Genomic DNA, 26,942 nt, shown 5'->3' on the forward strand with positions numbered 1-26,942 from the left:
AGCCCAAACACTGCATGAAACACAAGGTTTAGAGACCTCTCCTGAGGCAAGGATAGAACCTAAGCAGTGGAGGTTGGGATTTGCTCTGCAATTCTTTCAGTCCTGGACACCAGCAAACAGTGTGCTACCTGCTGCAGCATGGCAGCCAGAATACAGGGTGACCAGCAGTGTAGGACTGGTGGTTGTCCTCCCATCTCCAAGGCCACTGATGCCAGGTCAGCCCAGTCCTTTCCCCTGTCTCACATCCTCTCCTAGGTCTTTTCCTCTCACACTGCCAAGTGATAACACCTCTGCCCCTTCTCCAGGCACTGTGACCCCCCCCCTGAGGTACAACACACTGATTGCAGTTTCCCTCCAGCTTCCCAGGGGCTTCAGCCCTGAAATTGGCAGGTGCACACTGAACTACTTTCCCAAGAACCAGAGAAATGAAAGTGAAACTAAGTTTGGCATGAGAAATGCAAAAGGGAGGGAGTGAGGGGGGAAAGGAGGGAGGGAGGAAGGGAGAGGGAGGAGAAGAACAGAAGGGAGCTAAACAAATCAAAGCACAGCATGACATCATATGTGTAAGGTCACTGACCCTGCCTTCCCCATCACTATGTTTTCTAGGGCCAAAAAACTTTGTATGCCAGGAACTATGATTGGTTGGACTTCTGAGAGCTACCAGCATGGCTCTGAAAAGGAGAGACACTTACTTCCCTGAGCTGGGAGGATGTTCTCCACACAGCAGGGCTCTTCTCTGGAGAGTAGGGCAAGGTGCAGCAGGCCCCTGGAGGCCAGCACCTGTTACCCTCACCAGCCCTGTAGCAGCAGTGTGCTCAGCCCTCTAAACCAGTAGTCACAAGGGACCCAGAAGGGCTGGCAGGGTTCCTCAAAGATTCCTGGTATGATTTGTCTCTGACCCTTCCTAGTGCAGCTGGAATAATCCGTGAAAAGAGAAAGTTAGTGTAGGTTGTGTTAAAACTGAGAGGAGGTCTGGCTGAAGGTGCAGCTCAGAGCTGGGAGGATCCTGAGGGAAAAGAGGCAGCCATCTGAGCTGGTGTCCATATAGACTGTGTTAGTGGGTTGAGACTATAGTATCAATTTCCAGTGCTCAGGACCAAGCCATGGTCCCCTGAGGGTGAGTTTCATTTCTGAGCTGCATTTCTGTTTCGTTTCTGAACTCCTTAGGGAGTGTGGTGGGGGTGGGGTTGCTGGTGGGCAGCAAGCCCAGGCCTTTTCACTAAGTTTCTATTCTCCTCTGGAAGGGGCGGAGCCAGCACTGTTTGAAGAGCTCTGAGCTCTGGCAGCTGCACACTCAGTCACCAACCCAGGAGCTGTGAGTATTGCACTGGATTCTGTGGGAGGATAGAGGATACCTTGTAAGGCTCCTTTGCAGACATTGGTGAGCTCTGCAGGGCATTTGTTGGTGCTGTTACAATAATGAGGTCAGTGACTGTGTGTGATGTGGTGATGGGAAGGCAGTGAGCTCAGGCAATCTCTCTGTTTCAGTTCTCTCTGGGAAGGGGTGGAGACAGCTGTTTAAAGACACTGCAACCAGAAAGCCAAGCATTCTGTCACTAAGCAGGAGACTGGTGAGTATCTAGGGGGACACCCTTTAGCTCAGGGCAAGGATGCTTCTGGGTTCCTTGTGGATCCTGGGGGGAACAGTGGGACATTTCTTGGTGCTGTTAAGGTAAGGGGGTCAGTGACAGCACAGGTGGAGCTTCTTGGCTAGACACAGAGCCCCACCCAGCTGCTGATTCTGGGGGCAGTTTGAAATAGCTCCCCAAACTACAATCATCAATGCCAGGAGGCAGCAGGAGAGGGCGGGGTCCCAGGTTCTCCAAGGGTCTTGGGCTAAGACCTAAATGAGAAGTTCCAGATCCCATGCTACGTGGGCTAGGAGTCTGTGAGAAATCAGGTGGAGGACTCTTGTTAAGGGTGGGAGGAAGGCAGGTGACCCAGGGGCAGGCTGCTGGAAAGGCTGACAGAGGATCTTCATAGAGAAATGCATCTGTCCAGGTCTTCTCAGTGCCTAGACAGGAAGGACCTGCTCTGTGTGAGCGGAAGCCCTACACAACCCTGCTGAGTGCAGGTGTCCCTCAGATCTCTGATTCTCAAAGGCTCAACTGCAGGGAACATGGAGGGCAGAAATCCTGGAGAGAAAAGGGTTCTTGAACCTCTCTGTGTCCACTATAACACCTTGATGGACCCAGGAAGACTCCCACTCTTAATATCTTAGAATTGTTCTAGACAGGTATGGTAGTACTGTCTAGGGGTGGCTAGGGGTTCTGACAGAGAAAGGAGCTGGATTCTACCCCCCTGCTGTTCCCGTTTCCCACTGGCCTGAGGATATAACCCCAACAGAAAATCCTGCCACAGGGATCGTTATTTAGAATATCTGATAGATGACATATAGCATCCACACAAATATCCACTATGTACTGTACAGTAGAAGCACCCACCCCAGGCCTGACTTTGTAGGAAGGCTTAGACCCTGCACACATGTTTACATGTCTGGCCTGACCCTGACCTTCAGGTAAAGCATGAGCATGCATGAAATGTGGTGTTCTCTGTGCAATGCCATCTGCACTGGGAAAGAGTTAGGATTGGGAAGAGAGGAAGCAAGGGTGCCCTGTAGGTCCCCTGAAAATCTGGGTTGATCTGGTTCTGGGAGCAGCTTCTGCTTGACTGGATCAAGATCTGGATGTGCAGATGCAGTCCCCTCAGGTTTAGAGTACAGCTAGCTATGCAGGGCGCTGAATGTGCAGACGAGTGTGTGACCTTTCAGGTTTCTCTGCTCCAAAGATCCACCAAGTGTCAAAGGTGACTCAGGAGCATTGTACATGCTTGTGATGTGCAGACAGAACACAGGGTCTAGATCCCAGAAAAGGAAACAGAAATGGAAGAGACTCTTAAGTCCTGTTTTGACTGGTCACGAGGAATCATTGGTCGTGGGACACAACACTGGAGTCAGTGATATCCCTTGATTGTGCAGTGAGACTAATTAGGACAGCCATGGACTGAATAGATGAGGCTCAACTGAATTAAAGGCATGTTCTGGATCCTGGGCCCCCTTTAATATGTAGTCTTTCCAAAGTAGGAGAAGGAGGGCTGTGTCTGAAGGATTTTTTTAGTCTAAAAGACTGCATGAGTACTTTTAGAATTAGTCCCCTTTCATGATCCCCTCCCATATGGGAAACAAACACCTGCCTTTCCAGAAGGACCCCTGGGATGGGATGGGCAAGAAAGAATTTAGGCAGTAATGGTGGTATATTTGGTGTAAATTTTAGCCAAGATGTCAAAGGTTGTTTTCCAGACCTTTCTAATTTATAATACTCATTTCCAACAGAGTGCCCACTTGGAAGAAGAAATAAAAGATGGTTCTTAGCACAGAGGAAAACAGGAGTGTTGATTTAGTCAACTTACCCAGTGTCCCACTGCCCGATGGAGAGGCTGGCGTAGGGGAGAACAACAAGGTATGACGCATGTCCATCTGAGGGCTGCTCCTTTATATCATACCCCCGGAGATGGGTCTCCGCAGGATGCAGGTGTGTCTAGTCTTATCTTTGCTTGGGCCAAGAAGAGACCAGTGGCCCTCTTGTGGTGGCTTCCACTGAAGGTGTCCAGGATTCCATCTTGGGAAAGGTGGTATTAGTAGGCATTGCCAAGGCCCTGTCTAGTGCTATGTTGTCCTCTCTGCCCATACCATGACTGTGTCTCCAGCTACAACCCATTTAAGGACTCATTGAGGCACTACCTCCTGGGAGAAGTTTCATAGAACTGGGATCCAGTTTTCCTTAGAAGTAAACCTGGTCTGTGGAAGGAGACCCATCAGCATGTTCCCAGTCTGACCCAGTCAGCTATCTTATCTTGGGACTGTCTACCACCCTTTAGCAGTGGGTTTTCTGTTTCCACAGTGGGATCAGGAACCTGACTGTGGAGAGGAGAAAGTGCAGCTGATGTTGCTACTCAGAACTTTGTTGTCATTCCCTGTTTGAGTGAGACATTGGGTCACCTGGCTGCCTGTCTAAGTTAAACTCAACATTTAAATCAGTATCCACCACAGTGTCAAAGGTCATAGGCAATGACAAGGATCACTGTCTCTCCCTAAATTTCTTTGAATTTCCTTCTTGCTAGGCTATAACCCTCAGAGTGAGGGTCATGAGAATCTCACAGTCAATGACCAAGTTCCTGACAAAATCGACTTATAAACAGGAAAGGTTATTTGGCTTCCAGTTTCAGAGATTAGATTCCATGACCATTAGGTGCCATTGTTCTATAAAGCTGGTGTTTAGTGGCTAGGGAAGAAAGGAGAGGTAGATCAAGGGTGGGGTTCAGGTTCACTTCATGCTGCCTATGGTTAGTATCCTGCTCCCAATTATTCCAATCCCACCACCTCCCAAGAACAAGCAGCTGGGGACCAAACTTCTCCAGGAGGTCTTCGAGGGGGATGTTTCATATCTAACCTCATCCACTCACACTCACATGCTCAGGCAGATAGGTACTGAGTGTCTGATTTGGGAGTTTTCAGACTCACAGTAGCAGCACAGCCTCCTCTGCAGGAGGAAGAAGCCTAAGGCTGGAGCCATTTGCTTTCACAGGCACAGGTATACTCTTGGAGGCACAAGTGAGACTCTTAACACCTCTTGGGAGCACAGCTGTTGTCAGCAACAAAACAAGCCCTAGAAGACCTGGCACTGCAGAACTGGGAGCAAGGCCATGGATGTAGGGTACTGTTGCTAAGTTTCTTTCCCTAGGGGAGACAACAATATATGCCCCTCCTCCTAAGGTCCCAAGGACAAAGGAAGGTGCAGTTAGACCAGCATTCACCAGGGAACCAATGCATTTGTCAGGCTTCCTTTGCAGATCAAGGGGCAAGGGTTTACAACAGGAATGTGAGTGGCCTTAAAGCAACCACACTGGAAGGTCTGCACCCAGCAGGGATGATGGCTCTCCCAAAGCTGTGTAGAGGAAGTCTCCTCCCATCACTACTCCTCACATATATCCTCCAGTCTATCTCCATTCCATGATCCTCTCCTTTCTCATGTGAGGGAAGCTCCAACAGTCTACAAAGTTGGAAAGGTAATGGCTATGTGACTGCAGAAAGCTTCAGCACAGGCTATAGCATGGGGAGCAACTTAGGAAGAAGCAGGCAAAAGATACTGAAGGGAAAGTCTGTGGTTGCCAAGAGCAGGAGGCAGAAGGGCCTGCTAGAGGGGAAAGTGTCGGGTAAGGGGAGGTGTGGCTGGAGTGTCCCAGCCCTGACAATGGTGGTTTCCCTCACCTGGGGATGGGCTACCTGTGCCTTAGCTTACTGCTCTATTTTATCAACTGTTGTGAAGGGATGATACAAGGGCGTGAAAAAAATATTGCTAGGAATCAGACTTACTGCTGGGCACCATGCATAGTGAGGTCTCAGACCGAGCCACCCAGCAGCTATCCTGAGTATGTTCAGTGGGGTCAGATGAGAGCTGGCTAGGGAGTTCATGTCAGTGTTGTTTGTGTTAGTTTGAAACCCAGGATTAATCCTCTGTCGAAGATATACTTTGCAAACATTTGCTCCCTAGCTGATACTTCTTTTTTTCCTTTTTTTGGAGACCAGATAGCTCTGATAACTTTATGAATTCTTGTCTGCCTTATGCCTTTTGGACCATTTCTTTTTTTTTTTTTTAATTTTTCTTTCTTTTTTTTTTTTATTAACTTGAGTATTTCTTATATACATTTCAAGTGTTATTCCCTTTCCCGGTTTCCGGACAAACATCACCCTCCCCCCTCCCCTTCCTTATGGGTGTTCCCCTCCCAAACCTCCCCCCATTGCCACCCTCCCCGCATAGTCTAGTTCACTGGGGGTTCAGTCTTAGCAGGACCCAGGGCTTCCCCTTCCACTGGTGCTCTTACTAGGATATTCATTGCTACCTATGGGGACAGAGTCCAGGGTCAGTCCATGTATAGTCTTTAGGTAGTGGCTTAGTCCCTGGAAGCTCTGGTTGCTTGACATTGTTGTACTTTTGGGGTCTCGAGCACCTTCAAGCTCTTCCAGTTCTTTCTCTGATTCCTTCAACGGGGGACCTATTCTCAGTTCAGTGGTTTGCTGCTGGCATTCGCCTCTGTATTTGCTGTATTCTGGCTGTGTCTCTCAGGAGCGATCTACATCCGGCTCCTGTCGGTCTGCACTTCTTTGCTTCATCCATCTTGTCTAATTGGGTGGCTGTATATGTATGGGCCACCTGTGGGGCAGGCTCTGAATGGGTGTTCCTTCAGTCTCTGTTTTAATCTTTGCCTCTCCCTTCCCTGCCAAGGGTTTTCTTTTTCCTCATTTAAAGAAGGAGTGAAGCATTCACATTTTGATCATCCGTCTTGAGTTTCCTTTGTTCTAGGGATCTAGGGTAATTCAAGCATTTGGGCTAATAGCCACTTATCAATGAGTGCATACCATGTATGTCTTTCTGTGAGTGGGTTAGCTCACTCAGGATGATATTTTCCAGTTCCAACCATTTGCCTACGAATTTCATAAACTCGTTGTTTTTGATAGCTGAGTAATATTCCATTGTGTAGATGTACCACATTTTCTGTATCCATTCCTCTGTTGAAGGGCATCTGGGTTCTTTCCAGTTTCTGGCTATTATAAATAAGGCTGCGATGAACATAGTGGAGCACGTGTCTCTTTTATATGTTGAGGCATCTTTTGGGTATATGCCCAAGAGAGGTATGGCTGGATCCTCAGGCAGTTCAATGTCCAATTTTCTGAGGAACCTCCAGACTGATTTCCAGAATGGTTTTACCAGTCTGCAATCCCACCAACAATGGAGGAGTGTTCCTCTTTCTCCACATCCTCGCCAGCATCTGCTGTCACCTGAGTTTTTGATCTTAGCCATTCTCACTGGTGTGAGGTGAAATCTCAGGGTTGTTTTGATTTGCATTTCCCTTATGACTAAAGATGTTGAACATTTCTTTAGGTGTTTCTCAGCCATTCGGCATTCCTCAGCTGTGAATTCTTTGTTTAGCTCTGAACCCCATTTTTTAATAGGGTTATTTGTTTCCCTGCGGTCTAACTTCTTGAGTTCTTTGTATATTTTGGATATAAGGCCTCTATCTGTTATAGGATTGGTAAAGATCTTTTCCCAATCTGTTGGTTGCTTTTGGACCATTTCTAAGAAACAAGGACCTAACCCACATTTGTAGGTTTTGCTGTTGTCGTTGTTTTCAAGAATATCTGTATTTTTGTCTCGTCCACCTATGTCTATGATGGATCATGAATCAATTTTTAAATTAATTAATTTATTTACAGCCCAGCGGCAGTTTTCCCTTTCAATTCTTCCCCCTCTCCCATCCACTCCTCCTCCATTTCTCTTCAGAGAAGGGCAGGCCTCCCATGGATATCAACCAGCCATGGCCTATCAGGTTACAGTAAGACTAGGCACCTCCTCTCCCATTAAGGCTGTAAGAAGCAATGCAGTAGGTGAAAAGAGTCCCAGAAGCAGGCATGAGAGTCAGAGATAGCCCCTGTTCCCATTGTTAAGAGTTGCATAAGAGGACCAAACTACTCAACTGTAACTTATGTGCAGAGAGCCTGGGTCAGGCCCATGCAGATGCCCTAGTTGTTGGTGCTTTATGGTGTAACATAGCAATGCAGGTCTGCTAAGTGTAAACAGTTAAATGTTCTAATACAGCTTAGTGAAAAGCTGGCCCTTTCCCAGATATTACCTTTGTATCTTATCAATGTCAGTTCCAGGGCTGTATGTTGTGCTCCACTAACACGTTCCATTCTGTGAAATGCCACAGCACCTCAGCTACGACTTCATCATCATCTTGAGACCAGAGGCTTCCATCGTTCCATTTCATTGCTCTGTTTTAGAGTTATTTTGCCTGTTTGCCTATTTTATGCAATTTATATGTAACGTGCTGCTGTCAGATGAGAACAGTCATTTCCATTTATTTTTTATATGAAACATTTGTTCTTCCTCTTACTTTTCCTTATATTCTTCTACCTTTTGGATTAAACATCTATATTTTAGGAGTGCATACCATGTCCTCTGCTGGCCTGTTCACTATGTTAGTATGAAACTATGTAGTGTTGATCTCAATAAATAAAATAAGTCTACCTATCAAGGAAATAATGACAACTTCCTGTATGGTGTAAGAACACTTTTTCTGCAATGCCTCCATCCTCCTATCTGTCATGGTCTTCCTTTTCCTTTCATCAGAAACCCCACAATGCATTACTGCTGTTAATGTTCAACTATCATCAAAGGATGGTGAACTCATGAAAAACCCATACCAATCACCCACCACTTGTGGTATCCAGTCCATTATATGGATTTTGGATGTCTCTCCTGTCACTTACTCTCTGGTACACAGGATGACTTTTTCAATTCCTGCCTTGCTGGGGATGAGTTTCCTCAGTTTCATAAAGAGAAAGTCTGTCTTTTGCCATTGTTTTCTGGGTTGACATGTGTCTTAGGGATTTACTGCTGTGAACAAACACCATGACCAAGGCAAGTCTTATAAAGGACAACATTTAATTGGGGCTGGTTACAGGTTCAGAGGTTCAGTCCATTATCTTCAAGGCAGGAGCATGGCATCATTCAGGTAGGCATGGTGTAGGAGGAGCTGAGAGTTCTACGTCTTCATCTGCAGGCTGCTGGTTAAAGACTGGCTTTTAGGCAGCTAGGATAAGGGTCTTAAGAAGCCTATACCCACAGTGACACACCTATTACAACAAGGCAACACCCACGTCAACAAGACCATACCCAGGCCAACAGGGCCACACCTTCTAACAGTACCACTCCCTGGGCCAAGCATATACAAGCCATCATGATATTTAAAATAAGGATCTCCTGATTTTCACGAGAAAAGCAAAGGGAAGCTTCAGAATAGGACATGGGCTATCTGACTCCTAAATGGTCACATTTCAGTCAAGGTGCTTTCTCCAAGTTTCAGAGAGATAAATTATGGTATCTATTGATAAAAGGAACTTTAATTTAATTTAATATTGTTTAGTTTAATTCCTTTACCACAGAGATGGGAGAGATATGTGCAAAGTGCTGTGACCTATCCAACACTTACCACTAAACTAAAACCTCCATTTTCCTTTCTAATATAGTTGCAATTTAATTAACAGTTTTTAAAATGATACATAATTAAATAAATAAATTTTTAAAACCCTCCTGTCTTCTTGCAGATTATAAGGTAAAGGCCACATTAATGGCCAAACACATCCTAATTCCAAACCATAAAGTGTTTATTTCCAGTCCTCTGAGTAGCTTCACTCTTGCCCTAAAAGTGATATTTTTGCTGGGGATAGCAGCATAGGTTCCCATAAATATTTTTTGAAAATGTAGGTGTAACCTCGTTGTTAAGATGGACTGGCATATGCTACCCCACTGTTTTCACACTTCCATTATTTCTGATAAGAATTTTGGTTATCAAACTTCTCTTTGTTCCTCTATAGGTATGGGGTCATTTTCTGACTACTTTTAATATCTCCTGTGTATAACTAGTGAGCACCTGAAGTTTGTTGACTTTCTTCATCCTTTTTGTTAAAGTTGTCCTTAAAAAAGCAGGCCCTGTCTCTCCCTAGGTAGTAAGGGAAAGTGGCTCACTGAACTGTAAGCTGATGTAAAAGAGGTTAAAAGGGGAATTAAGGGTTAAACGTGTGGACTCTGAGACAGTGGAGAAGATGAGTGTAAAAGCTATGAGAAACATGCCAAACAGGTAGGAGAAGAGGCAGGGCTCTGATCCAGTGACACAGGGCAGCAGGCACACAGGAAGTACTTGAGGATGCTTGTAGAGTATGACTGACCTCCTTACATAGTGGCTTTTAATGAGGCTAACTGTAACACGGAAATTTGTGTATAAGGATGGCTTCTAATAAGTCTGCATTTGGGAGGCCATCTCAGACCACCCCACAGAGGAGAAACCAAATACGAGGTAACCAAGACAGACTGTAGCAACCACTCGATGACTGTGATAGAGTTCTTTACTGCAGTGGAGCTACAAACTGATCAACATGAGAATACAGAGTTTAGTATAATAAACCCCACTGGAGATCTGTGATGTGTGCGTATCTCAAAGCTGGGTAATAACACTTCAGGGCAACCGATAGCTGGAGAATTGTCACGTTCAAACACGGATTCAGAGGTGGATAGAATGGGGCTTCAATTACTGTTAACTGAGCAGGCATGACATAGGCAGTATATGAGCATCTCCCTGGTTGGGCCAGGAGATGGGCATAGAGTATGTGTGTGCTCTGCCATTGGCTCTGCCTACAACAGTCTGGAGAATTAACCAATTAGCACAAAGATTACTTCAGCCTTTTCCAGTTATTGCCATGACCCTATAAAAACTGAATGGCTTTACCTCTGCCTTCGAACCCATGTCTGTCTGTCTGTCTCTCTCCGTCTCCCTCTCTTTTCTCTGGAGATGGTGAATCTGGGGTCACCCTTGCACGTCCATTACTGGTGATCAGGAGCATGCTGTACTTTAGGTGCTTAGAACACACACAACATGGATCCTGTCTCTTCCATCATCAAGACAGCAGAATCAGCATTTTTGTAGTCCCCCAAATATATTTACCTATTTCTCATTGTCTGGGGAATTCTAAGAACACACGCATTGCTCTTGAAGTCTGTTGGCTTTGCTGGAACATCTCTTGTGGAGCAATGACCTCACTCTTCTTTTCCCTCATTTAGGATTCCTTGAACAACCTCTGCAGTCAGTATGAGGAGAAGGTGCGGCCCTGCATTGACCTCATCGACTCCCTGCGAGCTCTGGGTGTGGAGCAAGACCTGGCCCTGCCTGCCATCGCTGTCATCGGGGACCAGAGTTCAGGGAAGAGCTCTGTGCTGGAAGCACTGTCTGGAGTGGCCCTCCCCAGAGGCAGTGGTGAGAGCTCAGTGACTATTGCTCTGCTAGGCTGTGGGCCCTGGGACTTCAAAGGTAGTAACAGGTCCCCTTCCAGTTTGGGGCATAGCAGAATAAAGGTCAAGGTGAGCTTACCATTTAGCTTGTGGTGCAATCTTAGATTGACTTTCTACTCGCACAAAGGCACCAGGCTCAGGGTCAGTCACTAGGGTTCCACCCATGCAGCTTGTCAAGCTCTCCATCAGCCTACATTACCTCTTTCCAGGCTCTGTATCAACAGAGTCGCTCCAGGTGTTGAGGCTGAACACATGTGCTGAGGATGGGGGCAGCTTTAGTCCATCACACTCTCCCATTGTACATTTTGAGAGTCACTTGAACTCTGCAGCTTGCAGGAGCTCTGATTGAGTGGGTCAGGTCCCAAATCCCTTCCTCTGAGGTGACTGCTCCTTTCAGAGAAGAGGCTGGTGTCCAGGTTAGTGTTGCTGTTTAAATTCTATGGCTGAGGCAGTCACTGGACACTTAGGGAGCGAACACAAAGTGTTCAAGGACACAAAGTGAAAAGACATAGACAGGACAAGAGTAGGAAGGAGATCATAACATGAAGAATGATGAAGTAGCCTGGAGGACAGATTGAAGAGGATGTTTAAGCTAGTAGGATATGTCAAGTATTTTAAAGGTTCTCCCAAAGACACTATGGAACTGAGAGTGCCACACTAGGAGGAACTGCCCTAAGTGTTCCTTAGCTGTCAGCCAGAAGTGGTTGGTAGCTTTTGCCCCAAATGTATAACCATGACCTGGGTTCTTCTTCCGAAAATATAGGCCTGAGGTCACTCTGGACAGACAGCATCAGAGTGAGGCCAGATGTTTCTATTCCCAGCAGGTCTGCAGATGAGAGTGGGAAGGTGTGGGCACCTCTAGTCTAAGGCCCCATACTGGTGTGTGCGACAGAATACTAGATTAACATGAACCTCATTTTATAGGTATTGTCACCAGATGTCCCCTGGTGCTGAAATTGAAGAAGCTGAATCAGGGAGAGGAGTGGAAAGGCAAAGTCACCTATGATGACATCGAAGTGGAGCTCTCTGATCCTTCAGAGGTGGAAGAGGCCATCAACACAGGTCAGTACCCTGTTTCTCTCTTACCCTCAGACTGTCTGCTAACACTGTATCTTGAGACAGAGGAGAAATGATGAGTCTATCTGTCAGGACTTTCTCCCTTCTAAGCTACTGTCACACAGGAGGCCTGCACAGAAGAGGCTTTGAATTCATTTTCTGTGACTGTGGCACAGTTCCTCACAGAATGCCTTCTAGGAGGATTTACATCGTATTGTGGATTCAAAGGGTTTTGTCCATGGTCACCTTTTCCTATGATCCTGGGAGCAACATTATTGTGACAAAGACAAGTGGTAGCAGACAGGAAACAGAATGTCACGGAAATAAAACCTATGGACCTGCCCCCAATCACCTACTTCCTATAGCATAGTTCCACATTCCAAAGTGTCAAAATAAGACCAGTTGAGGACCAACGCAACTTTTCAGTGCAGGATCCTGCGGCGTCACTGCCTAGCCAAGACATGCTTTCCCAGAATTCTCTGGAATAAGATCCCCTCCATCTGCCCTTTTATCTCCTTGTTCTACCGCACTAAGCTTGACCAGGCTATCTTTTTCCTCCTTTCCAGGTCAGAACCATATTGCTGGGGTAGGGCTGGGGATCAGTGATAAACTCATTAGCCTGGATGTCAGCTCCCCACACGTCCCAGACCTGACTCTGATTGACCTTCCTGGAATCACCAGGGTGGCTGTAGGCAACCAGCCTGCAGACATAGGACGGCAGGTGAGACTCTAGGTCCTACTCTGACACATTGGGCTACAGGGGTGCTGGGGTATGTGTAAGAGAAATGTTGTGGAACTGGAGTAAGACTGCATAGCCAGGCCTGAGCACGAACTCCATGTTTGATAGAAACAGGGAGGCAAATGGGTGCAGTCCCTGGAGGCCAGGGCCTGAACCCTGAAGCAAGTGGATGGTCAGGACCATCTCATTCTTGATCCTGTCTCCATAATTAAGAGTCACTATCTCATTCTTACAGATCAAGAGACTTATCACTAACTACATCCAAAAACAAGAGACCATCAACCTGGTGGTGGTCCCCAGCAATGTGGACATTGCCACCACAGAGGCCCTGAGCATGGCTCAGAAGGTGGACCCTGATGGGGATAGGACCATAGGTAAGGAGAGTGGGAGATAACAATGGTGTGTGAGTGCAAATGAGATACATCTCCTTGTTCCAGGTTAACTAAGCTTAGGATCCCACTGAGGACAAAGAAAGGGACCCCCTCATCTCATCTCCCTGGTGAAAAAGGTCCAAGGAGCCAGAGTTGGACGAGCACAGGGAGGAAATCATATCTGCAAAGACTCGTTGGGCCAGGGGCCATGGTAAAGTCCATGGCAGAGTGAAGAATGAGTACCTGTAGTTTGGAGGTGGCCATGGAGAGGTGCTGAGGAGTCTGTAGATGACAGAGGGGCTCCACTGTATTCACAGGGCCACATACCCAAGTCTCTGTGTGTGGGTTTGCACCTAGCATGGGTTTTGTGTAGATCATGTCTGCCTCAGCCAAGGATGGGATCCTGGTGGCCAGTGAGAGCTGAGCTTCCTGCTATCTTGGAGCAGTGTGCATCCTCTGGTCTCAATGCCTGTGTTTCAGGGATCTTGACCAAGCCTGATCTGGTGGACAGAGGGACTGAAGACAAGGTCGTGGATGTGGTGAGGAACCTCGTGTGCCACCTGAAGAAGGGCTACATGATAGTCAAGTGCAGGGGTCAGCAGGACATCCAGGAGCAGCTGAGCCTGGCTGAGGCTCTTCAGAAGGAGCAAGTCTTCTTCAAGGAACACCCTCAATTCAGGTGCCTCTGCCATACCGTCCCATGTAGTGAAAATTGCTGGTCAAGAGCAGACCTGACATGAGGGGTGTGTGTGTGTACAACAACCTGAGGATGCAATGCACCTTGGGAACCACTGTAGAATCTTCCTTTAGGCAAGAAAAATGCAGAAAGTACTACTTAAAGAGTGGTAAGTTGTGAAAAGGGGAAGGGAACTTGCCAAAGTGCTACAGTCAAATGGTACACGAACCAGAGTCACAAGAGAAGAGCAGAGGAAAGGAAGGAGACGCAGATCCTGGCAGTACCTTTGATATGTCATAAAGGTAGACTCAGCTACGTGAGATATCAGTTCAGACATCCATGGCAGGGACGACTGTTCACTAGTTCCAGAAAAATGATGCCAGGTTATAGCTCGGTAAGTTACAGCATAACAAAGGCCGGGCTGCAATAGACACAGATGATAAGGACTGAGATTCCAAACACACTGGCTGCTGATGGCTTCAAATCCCACAAGACCTCTGTAATTTCCTACTGCAGGAGCATTCTCTTTGAAAAGGCTGTTTTAATCTTAATGAGAACTCTTTGATTTTTTTTCCATTGGGTGTGATGTTGGCTATAGATTTTTCACATATATCCTTTATTAAGTTGAATCAAGCCCTCTCCATCCCAAGCTTCTCCATGACTTTTGTCATGAAAAGGATATTAGCTTTTTTTGTTTGTTTGTTAGTTTTTGTCAAAGCCTTCTTCTGTGTCTAATGAGATGATCCTGTGATTTGTCTTTGAGTTCATTGTGTGATGGATAATAATAACTGATTTACATATGTTGAACCATCCTTCTGTATCTGGAATGAAACCAACTTGGTCGTGATGAATGATATTTTTGTATGAGTTTCAATTTGGTTGCCAATAATTTATTGAAATCTTTGCATATTTCCTCATCCAGGAGAGCAGACTGTAATTGTCTTTTTTGATTGTTTGTTTGTTTGTTTGTTTGTTTGTTTTGTGTTACCTGGTTTCGGTATCGAGGTCATACTGGCTTCAGAGAGAAGGGTTTGGAAGCTAGCCTTCATTTTCTTTCTCGTGGGAAATTTGAACAGAAGTGGTGTGAATTCCTTGAAGGTAGAATTCTCAGGGAATGCATCTGATCCTGGGCCTTTTTTAGTTGAGTTTTTATTTCTGCTTCAATCTCTTTCCTGGCTATGAATCTGTCTAAACTATTTATTTCAATTTGGCTTAATGTCAGTCTGTTGTATACATCTAAGATTTGACCCATGTCTTTTAGGCTTTTCAGTTTCATGGAATGAATTTACATATTGTTTTTTCCAAGAATGTCCTTATGAGTTCCTGCATTCCACCTGAAACTATTGCAATGCCTCTCTTTTCATTTCTGATTTTATTAATCTGGGATCTCTCTCTCTCTCTCTCTCTCTCTCCCTCTCTCCCTCCCTCCCTCCCTCCCTCCAATTTGGTTAATTTAGCCAAATGTTTGTCAATCTTGTTTATCTTTCCAAAGAAGCAACTTTATGATATTTTCTATTTTATTTCACCTATGTCAGCCCCGATTATAGATTTACATTCCAATTCAATGTATGGAGGTGTTGTTTGCCCTTGATTTTCTAAGGCTTTCAAGTGATCGTTAAGTTATTAATTTGTCATATCTCAACATTTTTATATACTTATGCTGTAAACAATTCTCTTAAGACTGCTTTCACTGTCATAGAATTTTATATGTTGTTTCTATATCCACTCAATTCTTAGATTTTTCATTTTATTTCTTCCATCTATCATCTATTGTCTATCATCTATCTATTCATCTATCCACCTATCTATGATCTATCATCTATGTCTCTATCTATCCAGCAAATTATTGAAATCTTTAAATATCCATACTTCTTCCTAATAAAAATTATTATTCAGTAGTGGGTTGTTTAGAGTCCTCGACTTTGTGTATTGTTTGTAGTTTTTGTTGCTGTTAATACATAGCTTAATTCTCTTGTGGTCAGATAGAATAAAGGATGTTATTTAACATCTTGTGTTTGTTGAGATTTGATTTGTGTTCTAATGGGTGATACATTTTAAAGAAAGGTCCATGGACTACAGAGAAGAATGTAGTCTTAGTGTTTGAGTAGATGTGTGTGTGTGTGTGTGTGTGTGTGTGTGTGTGTGTGTGTTAGGTCCATTTGATTTTTCTGTGTCTGTCTGTCTTTTTTCTTTCTATTTTTTTTCCTTTTGAGATAAGACACCCTGTGTTTAATGTCTGTAAGATTGTATTGTCCTTTTCGTATTTTGTTCCTTCCTTTCGGTATAAAGTGTCCCTCCTTCTGTCCCTCCCCACTCTTAGATTTAGTCTTTATTTGTCGAGACAGGGTTTCTTTGTGTAGCCCTAGCTATCCTGGAACTCATTCTATAGACCAGGCTAGCCAGGCTGGCCCCAAATTCACAGAGATCCTCATGCCTCTATATCCCTAATGGTGAAATTAAAAGTATGCACCACTATGCCTGGTCCACTCTTATCTCTTTTGATTAGTTTTAGGTTTATTAGGTATTGGAACATCTACCCTGTTAGTATCCTAGATCCATGTGCTTTTCTATCCTTACCTGAGGTTGTCTATCATTGATGGTAAGCTGTGTTTTCTGGAGGCAGCAAAAAAAAAATAGATGGATTCTGTAATATTCAGAGTTATTATTCCTGGATATGTGCTAATTCCTGTCATTGTTGTTGCTTTGTTTGTTTTTGAGTATGCATTTTGAGACAGTGTCTCACTGTACAGTTCTGTCTATCCTGGAATTCACTATGTAGACCAGGCTCACAGACTGCACTACCATGCCTGGCTTTCTTGTTGCTTCTGTGGTGTTCCTTGACATCTTTTGATAGACTATTGTGGTATTGCCTATGTATTCCCCATAAATTCTTGGTTATGTTTATCCTTCTCTTCAGATCCAGGTATTTTTTTAAGAATCCTTTGTAAAGCTGTTTTAGCACTCATAAATTCCCTAAATCTGTTATATCATGGGAAATTTTATTTCTCCATCAATTTTAATAGATAGCTTTGCTGGGTATAATTGCCTGGGTTCATGTTTGTGCTCTTTAGAACTTGGAATACATCTTTCCAGGTTTTCCTGGCTTTAAAAGTTTCTAATGTGTGCCTGCCTTTAATCCCAGCACCCTGGAGTCAAAGACGGGTGGATGTGTAGGAGCTGGAGGCCAGCCTAGTCTACATAGTGAGTTCTAGGAGAGCCAGGGCTACATAGAGAGACCTGGGTTGTAAAAAAAAAAAAAAAAAATCAAAACTAAAGTTTTCATTGAATTCCATTTCTATCCTACCATAGTATGTTTGTTATTGTTGTTTGTTTGATTAAATAAATTGATCAGTGTTAGAAATTTGATCCCTAATAAGAATAAGCTGTCACAGGCAGGAAGAGTTCTAACTTTCTTATGCCTTGTATCCTACCCATAACAGTGTACTGTGTGAACACAGATTTTGGTAGCATGAGACTAGTATAGCTTTATGCCTTGAAAAGCTCATGGCGTAAATCCTGTCTTGGGTCAGAGTGAGTCTCCCCACTTTACTTGTTCATCACACAAATGCAAACGCATGTCAGTGAATTTGTATAAAGACCTGGATATGTATGTATTATGTATATTTTTGTATATTATGCATGTGAGTGTACATGCATTTACTCATATGTGTAGCCTATCTGGAAGGTTGTGTATATTAATATGAATTATGTACATATATTGCAGGAGTTTGGGGGGGTCCTGCTTGAGGTTTAGTAATAAAGACACAGTGTACTACAAAACACTGTACAGTACAAAACTGCTAGCCTATTTCGGCAGGCAGTCCCTCAGCTAGCCATCCAGACTCCACCTGTCTTCCCTGCCACTGTGTCTCTAGCACATGGCTCTCTCTGCTCTACCTCCCAGTACTGCTCCTGTTCTTCCTCCGCTTCAGCTCTAGCCTTCATGCCTTTATTAACTAAGAGCCTCACTCCCTCCTCCTACAAAAAAAAACGTTAATAGCATACTGGGAGAGCTTACTCATAGCTTACTCACTCTAGAACAATCAGCAGCAGACAGGATTGTGCTCTATGCCTGCAGCTGACCAGGTTGACAGCTATGTGACCTCCCCCATGGTAGCTTGCTTTATTAACATGATAATGTCAGAGAATCATCTCTTTGGGCAGATAAGAAAGTGACAAACATTTCCATTTAGAAAGTAGGTGTTGTGGCTATAGAAATGACTATACCATATATCTTGCCAGCACCTGGCACTGCCAGCACAGCAATTAACAATTGAGAATAGAGGAATACACCATCATAGCCAGTTGTTAAAGTATCTGTGTAGATAGATAACTCTGACACATGTACTGTGTGTGTACTCACTTACCACATATGGAAGGAAGGATTTGTTGTGTACTTGTGTGTGAATCTATCACACATGGACAGGGATATGTGTGCTATGATAACATATGTGTAATTGTGTAGGTTGTTTTGTGGAAAGCAGAGTTTACTGTGATTATTACCTGAGCCGTGGGGGATCATTGCAGAACTATCCAAGCTGATTTCCCTACACCATTCTGCATACCCACCCCTGAGTAGGTATCCCATTCACTGAGAGAACCAAAACTGCCCTGAACTACCCACAGCAGGCTGCAGACTTATTTTCTGGCCAGGTCTGATGGGACCCTCTATCCTGTTCCCTCAGAGCTCTTCTGGAGGATGGGAAGGCCACAGTGCCCTGCCTGGCAGAGAGGCTGACCATGGAGCTCATCTCACACATCTGTGTAAGTTTTAGAGATCCTGCTAGAAACAAGTGTTTGTGGAACCCGTTGGACCTATTGAAAACAAGAAAGAGCTTAGGGGTGTTGGGTTGTTCCAACTTCCCCTGTTTTAGAAGCTGCTAGAAGGTGCTCTGTGGCATTTTCCTGCAGAGAATTCATGTATACATGTCTCTGATACAGAAGGAGGTGTCCCTGGGTGGCTCATATTTTAGGAACCAGCCATGTACAGTGGACAGGATTATGTACCGTATGGAGGTGTGGGAAAACCTGGGAGGGGGGGAAAGATGCTTCTCAAGTGCTTCTCTATACCAGGAAAATGGTCTCAGGACTTTAGAATGTTGTCCATGTGTCATGACGACTGTGTAGCATAGACTTGGGGCCTTGTTTGCATTCCAGTCTAAATTTCCATGTTCCACTCACCTCTTTCCATTTCAGAAATCTCTTCCTTTGTTAGAAAATCAAATAAAGGAAAGTCACCAGAGTACAAGTGAGGAGCTGCAGAAGTATGGTGCAGACATACCAGAAGATGAGAATGAAAAAACTCTCTTCCTGATTGAAGTGAGTATTGTCTGTGTGTTCAGACATGGCGACTACATCACTCTCTACCCAGGAATCTCTCTGGCGCTCTTCAGATCCCATATCTCCACAGCTGATGGAGATGCATTCTGCCCATTTAGTGTTAAAAGGGGAGACAAGATAGAGACTGTGGTTGAGTTCATGGGTGGAGCTGGGTGGCATTTTTCTTTTGTCCACACTGAGAGAAGAGATCTCCCTGAGGATCTCAAAGAGAGAGGGGTAAGGGAGGTATTTCCTTCTGCAAAAGTCCCTTCTCCGTACTCTTCTGCTGGGCCCACCCCCAAATATCAAATGATGCTCCTGCCTGCAGGGTACACATGTTCTTTCACTATCTTATCCCTTGCTTGAAAGATCTTTCCTTATATTGATGTTTTTCTTCTTGACAGAAAATCAATGCTTTTAACCAGGACATCACTGCCATAGTAGAAGGGGAAGAGATTGTGAGGGAGAAAGAATGTCGCCTATTCACCAAGCTCCGTAAAGAGTTCTTCTTGTGGAGTGAGGAGATCGAAAGGAATTTCCAAAAAGGTGGGTATCTTGTTCAATCTGTGTTGCTGTCCTTAACAATCTTACACACCATTGTTATAGACATTAGAAGTTCATCATTCTCAGTTCTGGGTGCTAAGAAATCCCAGGTCGGGACACCAGAAGGTGTGGTGTCTAGGGCGGTCTTCATCTCTACTTACACGATGACCCAGCCTGGTCCTTGTGTGAGGAAGTTGAGAATCAGCTTCTCTTGTCCTCTGTTCTGAGAACACTCATCTCCTCTGGGAGGACGGGGCAACCATGTCCTGGTCACTTAAAGGCTTGCTTTTCAATGCTAGTACACTAGAAATGAAGTTCTTTTTATGATCTGGGTAATGTATCAGATAAAGATCTGACAAGAGACCAAAGTACAGTTACTACCAAAGCTAATTTGTGAAACATAGAGGTTTTCTGGGTGTGGGGTAAATAAAGGAATATGGGTGATTACAGACACAGAAATGACTCAGAGACATCTATATCCTCAAAGCCCACCCCAGCATGAGTGATTGCATATGAAATCTAGTACATACTGCACATCCTGCAAGATAGTGATCTTTCTGGGTAGTTCAATTGGTCTGAGCCTCTGCCAGGCAGCTTGACTTGTCTATGCCTCTGCCAGGCAGTCTAGCTCATCCAAGAGTGACTTTCAACAGTCCCTTTTGTGTGTGTGTGTGTGTGTGTGTGTGTGTGTGTGTGTGTGTGTGTGTGTGTGTATACTTGAGGAGGGGGCCAAGTGAATCTTATCAGTTTCAGAGACTTCCTGAAACCACTCATTTGTTTACTTCCTGAATTTTAAGAGCTTTCCAGGAGGTGGTAATGTTTAATTTCCCTTAGAAACATCCTATTTTTTTCCCACCTCCCTCTTAACATCTTATGTCTTAGGAGCACCTTTCAAAATAGACAGTTTTAATCTTGGAGGACACTGATGCATGTGCAGGACCTTCAGTCTGGGGTATCTTAATGTGTTTCATTATGACAATGTGAAGATGATACAAGTACATGCAGCCCTCTACCTCTGCAGTACCCCACCTCTCCATCTTCAGATCTTCAGAATCTGAAGCAGGGGGAAAGTGTTAGACATTTATTCTTTGAGCATATATCAGTGCTGTCATGGCTGACAGGAAATCAACGGGACTTTGCCTTCCTTGAAGTTGCTTGATGAAAACAGAGAATTGGTTTTTACAGATGGAGAATGTGAAATGGTACAGTTGCTATGGATGACAGCAGTGACCCCTAGAGAAGGGAACACATGCTGCCCCCTTCCACTCCCCAGGGAGATTTGGAAGGAAGTCTACAGGAAATAGACAACATTTAATTCTTTTGGCCTTGACCTGACATTTCTACCCAGATTTCTACACGTATTCTACTCTAGGAATTTATGCATACTTGTCAATCCTTGTAAGGCCGTGAGTCACCGTGGATTAAATACCACCCTAACAGACTCTTTTATATTTAGTATCTTTAAAAACCTCATCTGAAAATAGTCCCACCCTAAGCTCCTGGATGGTTAGGACGACAGCACAAGAATTTTGAGGAAGGCAATTCAGCTCTTACCATCACTCAGTGGAGTATTTGAACCCACAAAAAGGTGTGGAAGGAGCAAGAACCACAAACTACTTGGCTGATGAGCCTTGCAGGCAACATACTGAGCCCCTTCTGTCACAGGGGCCTGTGTCCTGCAATTCCATGTCAAAGACACTCAGAATCTACACATGGAGTAGCCAGAGGCAGAGCACAGGGTGCAGAGGTGGAGACAGAATAAGGTGAGGGACCAACTGTTGGGAAGAAGAGTGGTTCCGGGGGTGACAGAAACTTCCCAGAACCAAGGATAAGACTGTAGAGCTCAACTTACAAATCTCCGGATGTATTTAATATCTTGTTTAATGAGGTAAGTTTCCTTTCCATTAAAAAATATTCTTTAGGTTTGATCTTCTTCAACACCTACATGGTGACTCACACATCCAACTGTACCTCCAATCCCAGGAGATCTGACACTCTATTCTGGCCTGTGGTGGCACTGTATGCACACTGTACACGGACATACATGCAGGAAAAACACCCATACACATAAAATGATAAAAACAGAACAATAACAAACACAACCAAACAAAAAAAAATGGTCAGTTCATGGTAGAGAAAGCTGCGACCATCTGAGTCTGCTGCCTAATTCCATTAGAGGGGAGAGGCACTAGTATTTTGTGTCGTGAACAAGGGATCAAGTCACACTGCAGACATCAGATGCTTATTTCTCCTGTCATCTTTGGCTGAAGGGTGCCTCTCCTCCCATCCAGTTTGTGATGCTGTCTAGGGTTCATGGGACCTACTGAGCCATGTTCACTGACCCTTCTTTGGTCAAAATTCATAAATCCACATGCTCAGGTCTTGTAGAGACTATATTTTCCTTTGGTTTCCACCTCTTGGATTCTATCATGGTCTCAGACTCTGATCTTGCCTTTTGCCTTAACTGAGAAGTACCATTGAGATGGCATTCTTCTCTATGAACCTGAATATTTTTATTTCTTTCCTTTTCCTTTTAAAGATTTATTTATTTCGTTTATATATATGAGTACACTGTGACTTTCTTCAGACACACCAAGAGAAAGCATCAAATTCTACTACAGATAGTCGTGAGCCACCATGCTGTTGCTGGGACTTGAACTCAGGAACTCGGGAAGAACAATCAGTGTTCTTTACTGCTAAGCCATCTCTCCAGCCCTCCTGCCCCAGTAGCTTTCAATATGCAGACATTTATTCGATGCACTTTATCTTGGTAAACTCAGAATGGGTTTGTTTAACAAAGTCTGTAAGATGGTTTTATAAACAAGTAATATTCCTCCTATTGTAGGTTCTGATGCTTTATATAAAGAAGTCTACACATTCGAAATGCAGTATCGTGGCCGAGAACTACCAGGGTTTGTGAATTACAAAACATTTGAGAACATCATAAGAAGACAAATCAAAACCCTGGAAGAACCAGCTATGGAAATGCTTCACAAGGTCACTGGTGAGTGTTGCACGGGGTCTCACTGAAGAATGCTTTTGTTGCTCTTAGCCATTTTATTTCTGGGATGGGGACAACTCAGAACTGTCTCTCAGTATGAGTTCTAGGCAGGGCCTGGGCACAGGTTTTCTGTGACCCCAGATACTACTGTAGTGTTCAGGAATCCAACCTATTCTAACCCTGCAACAGAGTCATGTCACCTCCTAGCCCCTTAACTCAATCCGGTAGAGACCACAGTCAGAGTCCTTCATCCACGAGGTTGAAGCCTGAGTGTGCTTCTCTCTTCACTGGGCAAAGAAAGGAGAATGGAGGGAAAGAGAAGGAAAGCACCCACATCCCTCATCTCTGCCCTGGTTTTGCATCTGAATAGCATGAACTCATGTTACCCCTCACCACATTGAACTGCTTCTTTCTCTCTTTAATCAGAAATTGTACGGGCTGCCTTTACAACGGTTTCTGAGAAAAATTTCTCTGAGTTTTTTAATCTCCACAGAACTACCAAGGTAAAACCAAATGTATTATTTTTAAAGCACAATGAGTAACAGTAGAGAGTCAGTGTTTTGGATTGAGATTATTTCTGCTTTTCTGTGCTTGCTTGGACAAGGCTTAATTAGGTTCCTGCTTAAATTTTAATGATGAGGCTACTGGTGCTGTCTGACTAAAGTAGGGATGTGGAGAGGAGGGGGAAGGGATGAAGGAACAGAGCTAGAGAGAATTCAGAGATTAATGCTGAAGTACACTAATGAGTACCCTGTCAGGGAGGCTCACAGGCCCACGTTTAGGAAGACACTCCTGACATTGAGGGAAAGGTGACAGATATGGAACTCAAGGGGGACATTAAGATGGGTTTTGGGAAGTAAAACATTTATTAGAAGAGTTGATAGTGTTATAGAAAAACAGTATACCAGCTGCTCTGAGGAAAGTTAGTCCCCAGGGCTCCAGAAACCCTTCCAGGGATCTGAAGAGGAATGAAACTCACAGGAGTGACTCAGGGTCCCTGATAAGTCTCTGAGGGAGGAGCAATATTTCATAACCCTCTAGCCATGCTCTCTGATACCCCAGCAGGCAGAAGGAGATGAGGTGGGGGAAATGTGGCCACTGGTAAGCATCAGATAACCATCAGTAGCCTTTCAGTGTCCTTTGATGTGTGCAGGGTGTCTTAGAAAATGTATTTCCCAAAATGAGAAATCAAGGTATCTCAAAGCCTATTGAATTAGTAGGATAGCTGATATTCTGTGAAGCAGAGGGAAGGGAAAGGCTGCTGGATTCTTGGGGCCAGAGTAGCAGTCTGGCCTAGACTCCATCAGTGAGAATGCTGAATGAAAGGTTTCCTCCATGGCTGTCCGTAAGTCCCATGACAGGATGCCCATAGATGACTATCCTAAAGTGACCCTTCTTATATCTGCATATTCTCTGGTAGAGACTACATCCTTCCTTCCTGTAGATGTCAAAGCTGCTGAAATAGCAAGGACAGTAGCTGAAGAGAGTAGCAAGGGTCAGAGCTGAGAGTCCACAGAGGTCCCAGCCCTTGCCTACCTGTATCCCTTACTTCTCTCCTTCTTGTGACCAAATACCTGATAAGAACAACTTAGTAAGGGTCCATTTGGGCTCACTGTTTGAGGGGATATGGTCTGCTGTGGCCAGAAAGACAGCAGTAGGAATGGGAGGCGCATGGTGACACCTCTCTGTTTGAAAACTGATGAATGCTGATATTCAGAAGCCCAAACTATAGGATAGCACTACCCACATTAGGCTGGGTTTTCTATCTCAATTAAACATCTCTGGAAATACCTTCTCAGACCTGATCTAATGTAGAATCCTGTGTGATTATAATCTAGTCAAGGAACTGAAGAGGAGATTCAGTAGTTAAGAATGCTTACTGCTCTTGGAGAAGACTTGGGTTCAGTTTCCAGTTGCCATATGCAGTGGCTCCAGATCCATGGGATCCAGTCCCATTGTCTGGCCTTTGTACACACTTGCATGAATACAGTGCACAAACACATACAACACACACACACACACACACACACACACACACACACACACACACAAATAAACAAATAAACAAACTAATCTTTAAATCCATTCAAGTTGACACTGGAGGTTGACCCTTGTAGCAGGGGGCTATTCATACCTAGCTCAGCCCTCCCCTGGTTTCCACCTTCAGCTCAGGGTGCGTCTGCACAGATGAGTTGAGCAGGGGGCGGGGATTGGGGAACAGGGGCTACTTCCCAGTACTGACTGCTTGTATTGCTGCCAAGCGACTAGATGCTTGTGGACCTGTGGAATGCCCTGTGTTCTTACCCCATGGTAAGCAAATCGTGATGACTGTTGGCTTGCTCTTCTCTTTCTTTGCAGTCCAAACTTGAAGACATCAGATTAGAACAGGAAACAGAAGCAGAGAAGTCGATCCGGCTTCACTTCCAGATGGAACAAATCATCTACTGCCAGGACCAAATTTATAGGAAAGCCTTGCAGAAGGTGAGAGAGGAGGAAGCTGAGGAGGAGGAGAGGAAGCATGGCAAAAGCAGGTCCTCTCAGTCAAAAAATTTACAGACCTCATCCATGGATGAAATCTTCCAGCATCTGAATGCCTACCGACAGGTAAGTGTGTGAACACATGGGGACTGGGGTTTAGCCCATGTGGTCTCTCTGTTTCGGTGTCTCTCTTTGTTTTGGGTGGAAGTCTGCAAGGGGTTTCAGGACAAGTATGTCCTACAGCTCTAGATGAGCCTCTGGGAAGTGGTTCTAATTCATTCAAATGAACAGGTAACTTAGAGATATAGATATCTGCCTTTTATGGTCCATGCGACCCTGGCTGTGTGGCTTAGACTCTCAGATCATCAGCTTTCTTCTCTGTAAGATGTGTTTCCCCATCCTGAGTACCAGTGATGCAGTGTAGGGCCCTTAGCACGGTATTGAGAATCCATGAGCTCATCAAGGAGAAGTTAGGTCCTGACACCTGTTTGGTGGGGCACACATCATGAACCCCAAGTAAGAGCAGGTCCTACTCAGTCAGAGTCACAGGAAATTGAAGCACCACACAGGGAAAGTCATGGTGACCTTCTCATCAGACCTTTGACCTGATCACTGCCTACTAGGAGTCCAGCCTTGTCATGTGACCAAGCCCAAGGTGCCTGCATTCTATGGCCATGCACCTATAGACAGTTAGGTTTGCTATCTGACTCCGGGACTCTGACAAGTCCAGGGACCTCAACAATTGGGGGAGCACAGGTTTTATCCTTCCTGCCTGGCTTGATTTCTCAGAGCATAATGTCCTCAATGTCTCTACATGTCATACTGTGTGAATCAGGGCTCGTCTGCAGACATCATCTCTTTCTTTTGGCCAAGGCCTTCTTCCCACTCAAGGCATCCATGACTGGTTTTCTTCGGTCTCTGCCCCTTACCTCCGCACCTTACCCTTTCCTATTCCCTCAGTCCTCTGCCAGGACACTGAGGGGCCTGAGGGAGGGCTGTCCCTACCAGGATCTCACTACTCAGAGATGACACGGTATGCTCAGGCTCCCTGTACCTCCCCCTCAAGCCTTTTGTGTCTCCCTCTACTAGGAGGCTCACAACCGCATCTCCAGCCACATTCCATTGATCATCCAGTATTTCATCTTGAAGATGTTTGCTGAGAAGCTGCAGAAGGGCATGCTCCAGCTCCTGCAGGACAAGGATTCCTGCAGCTGGCTCTTGAAGGAACATAGTGACACCAGTGAGAAGAGGAGATTCCTGAAGGAGCGGTTGGCAAGGCTGGCCCAAGCTCAGCGCCGGCTAGCCAAATTCCCTGGTTAAGCTGGCCCTGTCCTTTCCTGTGTCTCCTGGATAATGATTCAGGAACAGAAGGGCTCCTGCCTTCCCTTCAGCTAACCACTACCCTTTATCCTATTATAAATATTAGTTCTAAGATGTGAAGGAGCTTTCTGTTCACTCTGAGATGATAAAGAGAAAGAGGCTCTCAAAACTCAGCAATTAGATGAGTAGGAGAAGCCACTTTGCTGATAAGACAATAGCTTCACTCTGAGTACCATTCCTATTCACCATATCCTCATTTTAGAACCCTGCCAGGAACAAGTATTTGCTGAGTAAATGGGCCATGATGTTTGGGAGCTGCCTATTGCATTTCTTAATAAACTACTTTTCTATGACTCACTTTAAATTGGTGGAAGGGGGTTGCACAGGACTACAGAGGGTGGAGGGCAAATGGGAAAAAAAGATGGGTCACTAAGGCCAACCCCCTTGAATTTGGGAACCAAGAAGGTTTTACTTCCTAGGGACCGCATCAAGTGAAGAGAAACTTGGAAAGACAAACTTATTAAACACATACATGCTT

At 44.8% G+C, this 26,942-nt stretch overlaps 1 protein-coding gene across 2 annotated transcripts; it reads left to right on the forward strand.

Annotated features, from left to right (window-relative positions):
* The first annotated feature begins 1,257 nt into the window (after window positions 1–1,257).
* Window positions 1,258–26,757, forward strand: LOC148002563 (interferon-induced GTP-binding protein Mx2). 2 transcript variants are annotated; one of them, XM_087577274.1, is made up of 15 exons: window positions 1,258–1,315; window positions 1,489–1,571; window positions 3,332–3,458; window positions 10,674–10,866; window positions 11,826–11,963; window positions 12,524–12,678; window positions 12,932–13,070; window positions 13,548–13,746; window positions 18,429–18,507; window positions 18,940–19,062; window positions 19,467–19,608; window positions 22,451–22,609; window positions 23,033–23,109; window positions 24,965–25,210; window positions 26,174–26,757. In XM_087577274.1, exons 3-15 carry the CDS (start codon window positions 3,360–3,362, stop codon window positions 26,402–26,404), a joined length of 1,980 nt encoding a protein of 659 aa, XP_087433400.1. In that variant the 5' UTR covers window positions 1,258–1,315; window positions 1,489–1,571; window positions 3,332–3,359; the 3' UTR covers window positions 26,405–26,757. The 2 variants fall into 2 exon arrangements, with proteins under 2 accessions (XP_087433400.1, XP_087433401.1); XM_087577275.1 differs by having other exon boundaries at window positions 1,293–1,381.
* Window positions 26,758–26,942: the final 185 nt, after the last annotated feature.

The sequence above is a fragment of the Rattus norvegicus genome, chromosome 11 (genome assembly GCF_021556685.1).
Source record: "Rattus norvegicus strain SHRSP/BbbUtx chromosome 11, alternate assembly SHRSP_T2T, whole genome shotgun sequence".
NCBI lineage: Eukaryota > Metazoa > Chordata > Mammalia > Rodentia > Muridae > Rattus > Rattus norvegicus.

Bases quoted from the DNA above. Each gene is read 5' to 3' on its own strand.
- LOC148002563 (XM_087577274.1), top strand. From the start codon at position 3,360: ATGGTTCTTAGCACAGAGGAAAACAGGAGTGTTGATTTAGTCAACTTA. The intron at 10,867-11,825 runs GTGAGAGCTCAG...CTCATTTTATAG, and splicing joins GGCCCTCCCCAGAGGCAGTG to GTATTGTCACCAGATGTCCC. The intron at 11,964-12,523 runs GTCAGTACCCTG...CCTCCTTTCCAG, and splicing joins GGAAGAGGCCATCAACACAG to GTCAGAACCATATTGCTGGG.